This window comes from Panthera tigris, chromosome A1 (assembly GCF_018350195.1).
Source record: "Panthera tigris isolate Pti1 chromosome A1, P.tigris_Pti1_mat1.1, whole genome shotgun sequence".
In the NCBI taxonomy this organism is placed as follows: domain Eukaryota; kingdom Metazoa; phylum Chordata; class Mammalia; order Carnivora; family Felidae; genus Panthera; species Panthera tigris.
This window is the reverse complement of record NC_056660.1, coordinates 126,230,986-126,245,479: the sequence shown is the minus strand read 5'-3', so window position 1 is coordinate 126,245,479 and position 14,494 is coordinate 126,230,986. Positions and strand designations below refer to the sequence as shown.

General features: G+C 36.2%; 1 protein-coding gene across 1 annotated transcript in view; it reads right to left on the bottom strand.

Annotated features, from left to right (window-relative positions):
• Positions 1-14,494, bottom strand: part of RAB3C (RAB3C, member RAS oncogene family) — a 259,615-nt gene that overhangs the window by 28,634 nt on the left and 216,487 nt on the right. The window contains exon 3 of the mRNA XM_042959193.1: positions 14,216-14,340. Coding sequence (XP_042815127.1) covers positions 14,216-14,340 — 125 coding nt within the window. The remainder of the gene's footprint in view (positions 1-14,215; positions 14,341-14,494) is intronic.

Sequence of the window (14,494 nt, the reverse complement as noted above, 5' to 3'; positions counted from 1 at the left end):
AAGTTAAAAAGTAATAAATAAATAAAGTAAGTAAGTATGAATTTCAGGATTCTAGTGAAAGACTAATTCTTTGTGCTTACACAATAGATCCTGACCCATTCACCCTATGATTCTCCACCTGACTGGATATCCTATGATATCTCCATTCACCTGAGTCTCCATTCTCTCTGCCTCTTTCTAGGTTGCTTCCCTTCTGCATATGAATATGTTGATTTTACTCTCAGGTTTTCTCTGCATGAGAGTTATTCAAGCCAGCCCCCTGAGATCATTTTTTACCCTTCTATACCCTCAGCTTCCGAAATCCAAACATCTACCAAGTCTTATTTTTTCTATTGCCTATACATTTAAAAAGCTCTGTTTTCATTTTTATCCTCACTTCCACTGCTCAATTTAGGCCTGTCCTTCTCAATCAATACAGTCAGGTGACATATAGGTAGGGTCTAAATCAGAGGTTCTCTGCTGTATATTAGAATCACCTTGAGGAGCTACAACATTCATGTTTGTACTCCAGAGATTTTGACTTATGGGGCCAGTGTATACCCATGGATGTGCTTCCTGTCTTCCTTCAACAATTCATCTTCTAACCAGTGGTCTCTAAGCATTTTCAATAATATATTTCTTCCAGTTCAAAAAAAATGTTCAGATGGAGTAGTGTCAGCATCATGACATCAGCATTCTGAATCATTTTTTCTCTCCCTTATTTACTACAAATTTGACATTCATCAATAAAAGTACCTCTGCACATTACATCAGGACACCTGGGAGATTTCTACCCACCCATGCAACAGAAGTTATTAGGATGGGACCTTGAAGGGGCTGAGAATCCACAGCAATTGGTGAATTTGTTCTATACCCACTTGCCACAATGGAGGGAAGGGATGGAAATGGAGAGTGCCAAACAGGACAGATAGATAGTCATTCGAGGTAAAGAATTTGTGTAAGTCCAGCTAGGATTCTTTGAAAAGATAAACAAATCACAATCCATTTGCTAGACTAAGAAAAAAAGAAGAGTCAAACTGTGAGAAATAAAAAAGGAGACATTACAACTGATACTAGAAATACAAAAGATTTCAAGAGACTATTATAAAGAACAACTATATGACAACAAATTACACAACCCAGAAGAAAGTGATCAATTTCTAGAAACACAAAACTTAGAAAGGCTAAATCAGGAATAAAAAATCTAGACCAATAATGTTAGTAAGGATACTGAATAAGTAATTGATATACCTGATGGATATTAATATTAAAATAATAGCAAACTGAATCAAAGAACATATTAAAAAGATTATAAATCATGGCCAAGTGGGATTTATCCTTGGGAAGCAAGATGGTTCAACATATGCAAACTAACAAATGTAATACATAACAATCATAAGAGGAAAGAAAAGTCATGTGACCATCTCAAAAGACGCAGAAAAAACATCAGACACAATATAACATTCTTTCATTAAAAAAAACAAAACTTTGCAAATCTGGTATATAAGGAACATAACTCAACATAATAAAGGCCATATATGACAAATCTGCAGCTAACATTTTACTCAATGGAGGAAAATTGAAAAATTTTCCCCTAAGAGCAAAAACAAGACAACAATGCCCACTCTCAGCATTCTTATTTACTGTAGTTCTCTAAGTTCTACCTAGAGCAATCAGCCAAGACAAATTTATAAGGCATCCACATCAGGAAGGAAGGAAATAAAACTGATGTCATTTGCAGATGATAGGATTCTGTTTTTAAAAATGTGTCAGAGACTCACCCAAAAAACTATTGGAAAACAGTAATTTCAGTAAAGTTGGAGGTTACAAAATCAACATGCAGTATCTATCAATTGCCTTTTTATACACTAATGAGGAAGCATCTGAAAAAGAAATACATAAAATCATCCTATTCGCAATAGTGTCAGAAACAAAATGCTGAAGAATAAACTTTACCAAGAAAGTGAAAGATCTGTAGAATGAAAACTACAAGAATGTGCTAAAAGAAATCAAAGCAGGTACAAACAAATGGAAAGACATCCTATGTTGATAGATTGAAAGAATTTATATTCTTAAAATGGCCATTGCATCCAAAGCTATCTATAGATTCAGTGCAATTCCCATCAAAATAACAAAGACATTTTTTCACAGAAAAAAATCTAAAATTTGTCTGAAACTACAAAAGACCCTGAATAGCTATTGCAATCCTCAGGAAAAAGAACAAAGCTTGGAGTTACCACAGGTCCAGATCTCAAACTATACTACAAAGCTATAGTAATAAAAAAACAGTATTTCACTGACACAAAAGTAGACACATAGACTAGCAGAACAGAATAGAGATCCTGGAATAAAACCCTGCTTACATGGTCAATGAATATTCAGTGAGGTAGCCAAGAACACTCGGTTGAGAAGGAATAATCTCTTCAACAGATTTGGACCCCTATCTTTAGACTACTCATAAAAATTAACTCAAAATGGATTAAAAGTTTAAACATTATACCTGCTACTAAAAAACTCCTAGAAGAAACATAGGGAAGAAATGCCTGGAACTTAGGCTAGGCAATGATTTTTTTTGGATATGACACCCAAAGTACAACCAACAAAAGCAAGATTCAACAAATGGTACTACATTGAACTTAAAAGCTTTTGCATAACAAAAGAAACCATTTACAAAATGAGAAGACAACCTATAGAAAGAATTATTTTGCAAACCATCTGTCAGATAAGGAACGAACATCTAAAATACATAACTCAAATAACTCACAGTAAAAAAAATCTGATTTATAAATGGGCAGAAAATTAAATGGACATTTATCCAAAGAAGTCATTCAAATGGCCAAACGGTATTATGAAAAGATGCTCAACACCTGTTATATAGATTATAATCAAGAAGATGAGATAACAAGGGCTGGCAAGGATGTGGAAAAAAAGGGAGCCCTCACACAGTGTTAGTGAGAATGTAAATGACTCCTACCACTATGAAAAACATGAAGTTTCCTCAAAAATAATAGATGTATCATATGATCCAGCAATTCTACTTCTGGGTATATGCCCAATGGAAATGAAAACAGAATTTTAAGAAATATATGCACTCCATGTTTATTGTAGCATTCACAACTGCCGAGATACAGAAACAAAGTGTCTATCAATGGATGAATGGATAAGGAAGTTGTGGTATATATACACACAATGGATATTATTCAGCCATGAGAAAGAAGGATATCCTGCCATTTGCAACAACATGGATGGTCACTGTACATATTATGCTAGGTGAGGTAAGTCAGATGAATTTAAGTGCTGCATGATATCAGTTATATGTGGAAATCTAAAAAGCCAAACTTGTGAAAACATATTAAGATGGTAGTTACTGGGGGATGGGGATTGGGTAACAGGAAAGATGTTGAAGGGTACAAACTTGCAATGGTTAGTAAATAAGCCCCAGAAATCTAATGCACAGCACAGTAAATATAGGTAACCGTAGTGTACTGTAACCCTCAAACTTGATAAGAGACTAGAACGTAATTATTCCAAGTATTTTTTAAAATTTTGTTTAATGTTTATTTATTTTTGAGAGACAGAGTCCAGGTTGGGGAGGAACAGAGAGAGAAGGAGACACAGAATCTGAAGCAGGATCCAGGCTCTGAGCTGTCAGCACAGAGCCTGACATGGGGCTCAAACCCATGAACTGTGAGATCATCACCTGAGCCAAAGTCCAACGTTTAACCAACTAAGCCACCCAGGTGCCCCTAATTATTCCAACTATTAAAAAGACTAATTATGTAAGGTGATAGAGGTGTTAATTATCATTACAATGGCATTCCTATTACAATACAATGTAATATAAACATATGAAATTAACATGTTTTACACCTTATATTTACACAATGTTATATGTTAAATATATTTCAATAAAAAACAAAAACCAAAATAAAGATTTGGTACTAATAAATATTTTAAATTATGATGTATTATTGGACTAATACATTACAAAATATGGGAAACAACTAAAAAATATGTGAATACTGATATACAAATAAATGTAAGTGTTAACATTTTCTTTTTGTACCCCAGCTGATCTTAAACATCTTAATTTTAGGAACACTGCCAGAGTAAATGGTCTAAAGTGAAATGTGATCTTGTCACCACATTGTTTAAAACATAGCACAGTTATTCAGAATTTGTAAGACAAAACTCACTTACTCAGCCCTACAAACAAGGCTCTTCATAATGTGCTAGCTTTCCAAGCTTTAGATCTCTCCAGATCTGCTTCTTCTGCCTAGAAGGACAATCATCTGTCGACCTACTCAATCCTATTTATACTTTAAGGCTTGGTTCAAACATCATCTCCTCAATTCCACCATTTCCAGAGTCTTCAGAGAGGGAGTATCTACCTTACAAGCTCTTCTAACACTGAGTCAACATCTATATTATGGCAATATATATTGTCTTTTAAAAGTCTTTGTGTATGTGTCCCTCACTAGACTAGAATCTGCTTGGGAGGCTGGAGTTTGGTCATACTGTTGGTTTGGTCTCAGTGCTTGACCAGTAGGTGGTGTTCAGTAATACTGAATGAGTGCATAAAATGCTGTAATGAATTCCCAACTTACCCAACAAAGCATTTATCTCCTATCACCCCTCCCCAAAGAAATAAATTCTTAATGTGACCCTACTACAGTTTAGGATGAGAATCTACAGCACATTCAGTTTAACTGCAATCCCAAGCAGATTTTGCTAAATTCTCACTGGACCCACTAATTATGCACTGTTCTATAACTTCACACTCCTATTTTTAACAACAAAACCTTCTTAAAAATGTTATAACTATGGGCCACAGGAGGCCAGACTACGGTGGCACATGAGGTGGTCAGTAGGAAGCCAACTTTGTGGACTGGGTTCCTGAGGCAGAGAAGCATGGTTGCCAACCATGAAAAGCATCACTTGGCACAACTTCCTTCTGCTAGTTCTGGAGTAATCTGTGGTGTGTGTGTGTGTGTGTGTGTGTGTGTGTGTGTGTGCGTGTGTGTGTGTTTGGTTTGTTGGTTTTCCCTGTACATCACTGGTCTCAATCATGACCATGTGTTAGAATAACCTGAGACTTAAATAAAGTATAGTTAGGTTCTGGGTCAAGATGGTAACACAGGTGAATACTGACCTCACCTCCCACAGACATAATGAGTCTACAGCTACATATGGAACAATCCTCTGGAACAAAAATCTAAAAAGCAGCTGAGCGATTCCTACTCACTGGGTGAACAGGAAAATGGCCACATCAAAGTGGGTAGGAGAAGCTGGGGTACAATCTTGACCTAAATTTAATTCCTGGCTTAGCAATCTACCATGAGGAAGGCACTCAAAACCCAAAGCTTCTCATTGAGGGGCACACGATTTAAACCCCACATACGGTATCAAAATTTTATGACCTGTGCCTGAGAGACAAGCCCTCCAGAATATCTGGCTTTGAAAATGAATGGGGCTTGCATCCATGATACCTACAACATTGTAGTAAAGTGAGAAAAAGCTCTTAAAGGGCTTGCACACAGACCTACATCCCAGGGCCTAATGCAGAGATAGCCAATTGAGAGACACCCAAACTTTATATGAAAGAGGCTCATTGGCTAAACACGAAGGATCAGTCTGAGGGGTACTCATCTAATTTAACACACATCTAGAGGCCTTTTTTCAAAGAAGACATATGGAAGGCCAACAGACACATGAAAAGATGTGCATCACTAATCCCCAGGGAAATGCAAATCAAAACCACACTGAGGTATTACCTCACAGCTATCAGAATAGCTAGTATCAAAAAGACAAGAAATAACAAGTGTTGTCTAGGACAAGAAGAGAAGGCAACCTTAGGGTACTGTTGGTGGGAATGTAAACTGGTAGGGCCCCTATGGAAACAGTAATAAGGTTTCTCAAAAAACTAAAAACAGAAGTAGTGTGTGATACCTAATTCCACCTCTGGGTATTTATCCAAAGAAAACAAAAATACTAATTTGAAAAGATATATGCACCCCATGTTTATTGAAGCATTATTTATAATAGTTAAGATATGAAAGCAACTGTGTCCACTGACAAATGAATAAAGAAGATGTGGTATATACACAATGAAATATTACTCAGCCATAAAAAATGAAATCTTGCCATTTATCACAGTTTGGCTGGACCTAGGGGATATTATGCTAAGTGACATAAGTCAGTGAAATCACATATATGATTTCACTTATATGTGGAGCATAAAAAATAAAACAAGCAACAACAAAACAGAAACAGACAAATAAATATAGAGAATTGATGGCTGTAAGAGCTGGGAGGATGGGGAGAGGTGAAATACATGAAAGGGACTTAAAAAGTACAAACTTCCAGTTTTAAAATAAATTAATGATGGAATAAAAAGTACAGCATAGGGAATAAAGTCAGTAGTATTGTAATAACTTTATATGATGACAGATAATAACTACACTTACCATGGTGAGTATTTTGTAGTGTATGTAATTATGGAATCACTATGTTGCACACCTGAAATTAAGGTAATATTACATGTCAACTATACTTCAATTTAAAAAAAAAATGAAGCACAAAGATACCGAGAACAGATTGATGGCTATCAAAGGCTCAGAGTCAGGGGTGGACAAAATGGGTGAAGGGGGACAAAATATAAAAATCTCCAGTAATACAATAATTCACTCACAGAAATATAATGTATAGCATGGCGACTTTAGTTAATGATACTGTATTTTTTATTTAAAACTTGTTTTGAGAGTAGATCTTACAAGTTCTCATCACAAGAAAAAAAATTTCTAAGTATGGTAACAGGTTACCTCAAATTATTGTGATCATTTTGCAATATATATACATATATATTTTTGCAATATATATATATATTTTGCAATATATATACATTTTGCAATATATATATATACAAAATATATATACATTTTGCAATATATATATATCATTCATTATATCATATATATATGATATATATGTATATATACATATATACATATATATGTATATATATACATATATATATATGATATATATATATCATTCATATATATCAAATCATTATATTTTACTCCTGAAACTAATATGATGTTATATGTCAATTATACTTCAACAAAAATAATTTAAAAATACTTTGGGTCCCATTTTAGAGATTCCAACTAATTGGCCTGAATATGGCTCGAGTACTGGGATTTTTTTTCAGAATCCTTACTCTGGATCCAATCTTCCTTCTAGATTTATTTCCCTCTCCCTGCTTTGCTTTTATGTGACTTGAATGGCTGAGAAAGAAAGAGATCCTATCAGTGTTCTGAGGCCCACCTGTGACTTCTGAGTTAATTCATCTGTTATTCCCAATCTCAGAGCAGTCTGATATGGCTCAGGGCATAAAACCATCAAGATAATAGCACACTCTACAATTTTTTGATTTTTCATTATTTAGAAGAGAACTTCCTTAAGTGGTCTTGAATACAGATGCTCTAAATTGGTGTTCTAAAGGTACTAAGAAATTCTAAAGGTACTAAGAAAAAGAAAGCACAGAATGGTTAAAGAGTTTTCTAGTTTTAATTAACTAATAAACTAATTTTGGAGGAGACTCCAAAAGACTGGCATTTGTTGAAAAGAGAAGTTATGTATTTGGATAAGATTGCATTTAAGAGAATTTATCCTTAATTAATGATGTAGTCATTTTCTGGCATCTTCCACTAGAAGTCTGTAGATCACTGGAAGACTGTGGCATCCAAGAACAGAGTTTAAATCAACTTACTAGTTATATAGGAACTAATTTCCACCTGGACTGTAAAACAGAAAACTGAATTCAGTTAAGACGTATTCTGTACCTCAAAGTTGTACTAAGGATACAATGACTCAGGAGTGAGTTTAGAGGTCAGGGAAGGTATAATGCTATTATTATAATTATGTCCAATGAAAAACATATGAAGAGAATCTGGCTGCTCAGGGTCAGACCACATGGATCCAAAAGTTCATGGTTTCCCAGGATAACATAATTTCACATTATAATCATTGCCTTGCTTTCTCTTCTCTGGGTTGGCAGCCAAAGACTAGGGTGGTTTGTGCTAAAAGATTCATAGGAACAGAGCAGATTACAGAAACCCGGAATAAGAATTTTCAAGTTAGGGACCCCAGGTTCAGCAGGAATCTGAAGAATAATCACTAAAACCCAAAAAGGCAGACTTTCCTGGCTGAGTTACAATGATGTTCCATTCATCTCAGTTAACTTGTCTCCACCAGTAATATCAAGGCATGTGAGGTAGTATGGTCAATGCGCCCAAATTTTTAACCTTGATAGGATAGAAATGTCCACAGAGAGTCCAAACACTTTCAGACATAGTGAATCTGGCTGCCTTGATTTATCTAGACCTTTTAAGAAGTAATTATATATCCTGTCTGTACTACAACAAGAAACAGTTCCTTTAGTATAGTCTTTATGATGTGAAAGAGTATCCTTTTCTCTTTGTCTTTAATTTACCTCTTTCTGCCTCAACAGATTATTCCCTTGAAGGGATCAGTTAAGCTAGTCTTTATGGAATCAGTGTGCTTCATAGTATAGACAGAATGAGTTTTGTCGGTCTTCACATTCCTAAAACAGAAGCAACTATCGACTCATACAATTCCATGTCCCTCCTCCACCCTTCAAATTGCACTTGTTTTGATGTTTTCCAGCTGTTTAATTTATGTACTCAAGATATTAATTATATTTCTGATATACAGAACACATGTTCAGCTTCCTAACAGAAAAGATACATATTTTATGACTCCCTGATGTCACTGTCAGTGTTTAATAAATATATGTCAGATGAATAACCAAAACAAAGTAAGTCATTACACTGGTAAAATGGTAGGGAAATTATTTCAGATTGGAAAAGTGGCCAAGTGTTAACATATTTTATAGTTGTCAGAAATCCTCATGGGGTCTCTGTACTAGACAAGGGAAAATATACAGAGGAAGGGTCTGGAATTTAGGAATGCATGCACATAATATCATGACAACTACTTGAATGCAGAGTAATAGGGAATAAGTATCTATTATTTGCTTTAGGAATAAATATTAATCCAAATTAGAAACATTTCAAAACTGGATCCTTACAAATTATTTATAAAAAATAATCACTTCTCTCAATTTTAATTTATCTTCAGTCTTTGTTTCTTTGACTACATTTTTGGCAAACTTCAGAATTTCTGTACTTTCTGCCCTGCCAGGGCTTATAAAAATAGTTCAAATATTCTTTCGTCTATAATTTCAAAGCAATACAAATCCCTTCCCCTCTATAAATTTATTTGTTCTTATTTCTAGTTAAGTGACTTCCATTTTAGAAAAAATTTATTTCTATTTTTTCTAACTTAAGTTTTACCTTCAAATTTTAAGTTATATTGTACATTTATTTAGATTATTGGCATATTATAAATGTTATTTAAACTAAATACAAATCTAAAACATTCCCATATATTGTTATAGTTACATGCATCTGTAGTAAATGTTGAAAACGTGCATTAGAAGAAGAGAATCAGCTATAAGATATTGTAAAGCTCTAGGAGCAATTCTCTACTCTCTCCGAAAACTTGCCACTATCTAAGCCCTCATTCTAAAATGTGATTCTGTTGTGTGAAATTCAGAGGGTGCTTCTTAAAAATTTAGATTCTGGGCTTCCACTTTAGAAACTCTACTGCAACAGGCTTGAGAGGGTTGACAATGTGCACTTGAAAAAGAAGCTCAGACAATTTAGCTGCAGATGGTTACAGGACCACCCTAAATAAGAAGCACAGCTATGGGGGTAGATAGAGGAATCTACAGCTCAAGGGAGCGGTCAGGGCTAGAACCAGATTTCATTGTCACTGTTGGTGGGAATGCAAGCTGACATAGCCACTGTGGAAGAAGTATGGTGGTTCCTCAAAAGTTAGAAATGCAACTTTTTTCTAGTAATTGCACTACTGGTGTTTACCTAAAAAATACAAAAACACTAAATCAAAGGCTTGTATTCCCTCTTATGTTTATAGCAGCATTTACAATAGCCAAATTTTTTAAGCATCCCAAATGTCTATCAATTGATGAATGGATAAAGAAGATGGGACACACACACACACACACACACACACACACACACACACACACACAGGAATGTTATTCAGCCATGAAAAAGAATGAAATCTTGCCATTGGCAATGACATGGATGGAGCTAGAGTGTATTATGCTAAGTGAAGTAAGTCAGAGAACAAGAAATACCACGTGATTTCACTCATAGGTGGAATTTAAGAAATGAAACAAAAAAGTGAAGAAAAAAAAGAGAGAAAAAAGACAAACCAAGAAACCCATTCTTACTATAGAGAACAAACTGATGGTTACTAGAAGGCAGGCAGGGAACAATGATACAGGTGATGGGGTTAAGGAATGTACTTGTGATGAGCCTGGGTAAGGTATGGAAGTGTTAAATCACTACATTGTATACCTAAACCTAATAAAACCCTGTGTGTTAACTCTACTGGAATTAAAATTAAAAAAAAAAAAAAGATTTGTTTTTCATGGTCTGTATGTCTAACCATGGAAGTGGATAGGAACATCTAAGGGAACATGGAGATAATGAAGAATGGTGAGCCCAAGAAGGAAAGCCAAAGTGCAAGTAGCAGAAAGAGGAGGGGTCTTCCAAGAAAACAGAAAGTATGACTCGGGAGGGAGGAGAACGGAGGGCAACGTGGGATGGAAGGAAAGAAGGCCAAGTTCTACAACGAGGGCATACCCAACAGGGCCAAGTGGAACAGTCAGGAAAGAGAAAGCCAGAAAAATGCTGTCTGTATACTTTGTCTCAGGTACTACTATGTTTACTCCTGGAAGGTAGGGTATGGTATTCCTAACAGGTGACACACTGTAAACACTTAGTAGAGGTCTGGTGAACTAAACTGCATTAACAAGGGCAGCAGCCATACACAGATTTTAAATACCTTAGCTACAACTGAGTTCCTTCAAGTACCCTCATCAGGGTTAGCAAATGTTACATGGGTTTAACCGTCCACAATGAAGAATTAATTGTAACCAGACTGATGGAACAGTTATTTCCAACCATCCACCAAAATGTGGAAATGACAAGTAAAAAGAAGTGCCCAATCTCTGTGTCTATGTGAGAGTATTCTGGAGATTTACTAGTACTTTTTAAAAATAAAGCAAAAACCTTTAAAATAATTTAGATTGTGAGAGTGGTTTTATTTCCATACAAATGATCTCTCATGATCATTTGTCGAAGTGTGTGCAGTCATCAGAACAAGCCACATTAAAGGAGGTAAATGACTCTCTAAGAATGTACAAGTGTTGGTTGCTATGACAACTGATGGGTTATATTAAATAGCAAAAAAAAAAAAAGTCAATTAGAAACCATTTGCACAGGAGTGTAAAACATTTCTGCCTCACAATTTCAGGAACTTTCCTACATCTCTGTATTATATGAAAGGGGTTATGTTGATGCCAGTCATAGGCGTTCTAATAAAGGTCACCCTCTTGATGCATACCCATCATTATTTTTTTGTTTTAATGTTTATTTAGTTTGAGAGAGAGAGGGAGAAAATGCACATGAGTGGGGAAGCGGCAGAGAGATAGGGAGAGAGAGAAACCCAAGAAGACTCCACACTGTCAGTGCAGAGCCCTATGTGGGGCTTGATCTCAGAAACTGTGAGACTATGACCTAAGCTGGAATCCAGAATCAGATGCTTCGAGGGCTGAGCCACCCAGGCACCCTGCATTCCCATCATTCTAATGCTTCCTTCCATAACCTGCTCTTTGGAACACCCAAGTAAATTACACCCAAGTAATTTACTTTGGAACACCCAAGTAAATTACACCCAAGTAATTTACTTTGGAACACCCAAGTAAATTACCCAGTAAAATTACTACTTTATTAGAGTAGTAAAGAATTTATGCAGTTACCAGGCTCTTTTGTACTCCTAACATTAAACAGTACTTGGCTTCAATATATTTTTGTTTGAACCAAACAATTTTCAGGTTAATATATAGAGGCACTTTCTATCTGTGGAGCAGTTCCCCTGCCCTCAATGTGGCATATGCCTGACAAGTGAAGAAAATAAAGGGTGAGAAGAGAGGGTTTCAAGAAACCACCCTGCTAAGCCTCTCCTAGGTTTCCCTTCTCTCTTGGAGACCTCCTATTCTCCACCCCTAACTTCTTGAAGTGCTTGAGGGGATTAAAGAGAGTGCCAAGTTTTCAGACTTAAGAAAAAAAAAAAAACACTGTTAAAGTGATAGAATGGGAGAGCCCCTCTGAATGAAATGATAAAGGCTCAAGAGCAACCACAGAGAGACAAGACGTCAGCTATGTGACTTTCTCATGGGCAGCTCCACAAACATTGATAGAAGGATTCTTGTGGCCATGGGGTAATGGCCTTTAGGGCCACTGATGAGAGCACTGATCTCATGAAGAAATATTCAAGCTCTCAGACTGGATTTCTCATAGTTCTTTTATGAGATTACCACATGATAAAGTGACCCAATGAGAGGCTCTCTGCTTTTCTAATCTGTGCTGCCCAGTATCAGCTGAATACTCCCAAAGCACCCCTTGATAGCAGTGCTTTTCAAATTGTAGGTTGAGGCCCATCACTAGGTCCTAAAATCAATAGTGGGTTGAGACCACTATTAAAAGATAAAAGGAGAAACAGAAGAGGATAGAAAAATCAGAGTGAATCTCATCTACTGAGGGTAAATATACTTTGTGAAACTTCTGTTTCATTCTTTCTCTGTACATACATATGCACTGGGTTGCTTGATTAAACATGTTTTTTACTGTAGGTACTGGCCAAAAAGGCTGGAGAGCCAGAGTCTACTAAGAATACCTCCAAGTTTTCTGTTGTGTAAGGAGGAAGAGGGAGAGGGGAAGGGGAAGGAAGAGGGAAAGGAATAATAAAAAAAAAATTCCAGCTCTTTTGCTTTAGGGCTTGAATTGTTTCCCAAATCCACTCTCCACTTCCATAATATTATGCTAGGTTCTAACTTTTTTTACTCATTCTCTAAATGTCTTTGCTCCATTGTGCCCTTTATTCATAACGTTTCCTCTCCCCTTTATGTTTTTCATATTCTGTCCTCCTTTAGGGTCCATTCAGGCCTTATCTTGGCATTGAACCCATATGATCTCTATGTCCTCTCATCAATCATTTCTTTGTAGCTGTTCTGCTCAATTCCACACACTTTCTCTACAGGTGTCCTGTCTGCTTTGAGTTTTATCTGCCTGCTGTCCTACTTTGCTCCCATACCCCCTGGCACCCCTCTCCTGATCTGCCTCCTTCCCCCTGTTGCTTTCCCTTTGGTGTATACCTCCTAGTTAATTATCCTGTTTTTATTGTCTTGCTGTTTCTGCTTTTCTATGCGTATCTCCAGTTTTCCCGCTTGACTGAAAGCAACTTGAGCCCAGGGACTGTGAATCATACATTTTTGTATTCCCTGTGCTATTTGGCATAGGGCAGGACATATAACAGGTGCTCAGTATAAAATGCCTTGAGCTGAAAAATCAGTCACGAGTCCCTGCTGTGCACCAAAACTCTACCCTACTCACTCAAGTATTTTTCTCTCAAGACACACTGTTTTGTGTTTAAAATGGCTTTGTGACTTCTAAAGCTAGTTTCTATTTTTTACCTTGGTTTTATCTACAAAAACTTGGTAAAGTAGGCCTGGGTCATGATACTCATTCTTGAGAGATGAGGAGATGGAATCTCAAAGACATTTTTAACAGCAACAAGTTGTCAGTGATGTCTCCAGAACCACTATCAATAATATGACCTATTTGTGCTTCTGAACTCAAGTAGAAACCAGACAATAATCACACATTATAATAAAGTGCTCACTCAACACAAAATGTTGCATATGGAGGAAAAAAATAGCAACAAAAAAATAGCAGGCAAGGCTTAAACTGTGTTTCTCATGAAAAAGAATTTGAATACCTTGTACTAGATCAACATTCTGGCTATTTTGCTTTTGTTATTATGCTTGGATTCTAACAGTGCCAGAGAAAGTGGGAGGAGATCCACTTCTTACTTACCAAGGATATGTTGGTTTCCATTCAAAGTTGACAGTCTTTTCATTACACCCACCCTAGCAATTAGTGGTTACTCTGTGCAGTGTTACAAATAATTACCAACCTCTGGTTTGTGTGTGTGTGTGTGTGTGTGTGTGTGTGTGTGTATGTGCGTGTGCGTGTGTGTGTGTGAATTTATCACTTACCAAGCTGTTCTCCTAAATGTTGGCCTCTCTCCGTTGAGATGACCCGCTCATCTTCCATGTCACATTTGTTCCCAACCAGGATAACCTGGGCATTATCCCAAGAGTATGTTTTAATTTGAGTTGACCTAAAAAGAACAGGCAAAAAAAAAAAATGATCAGAGGAGAGAACAACATAAAATGAAAGAGAAGGAATATGTCCTACAGATGAGGATAATAGCAAAATATGAAGCCCAAATGCCTGACATTTAGAATAAATTAGTTCAGTGCAATTTCATCCTT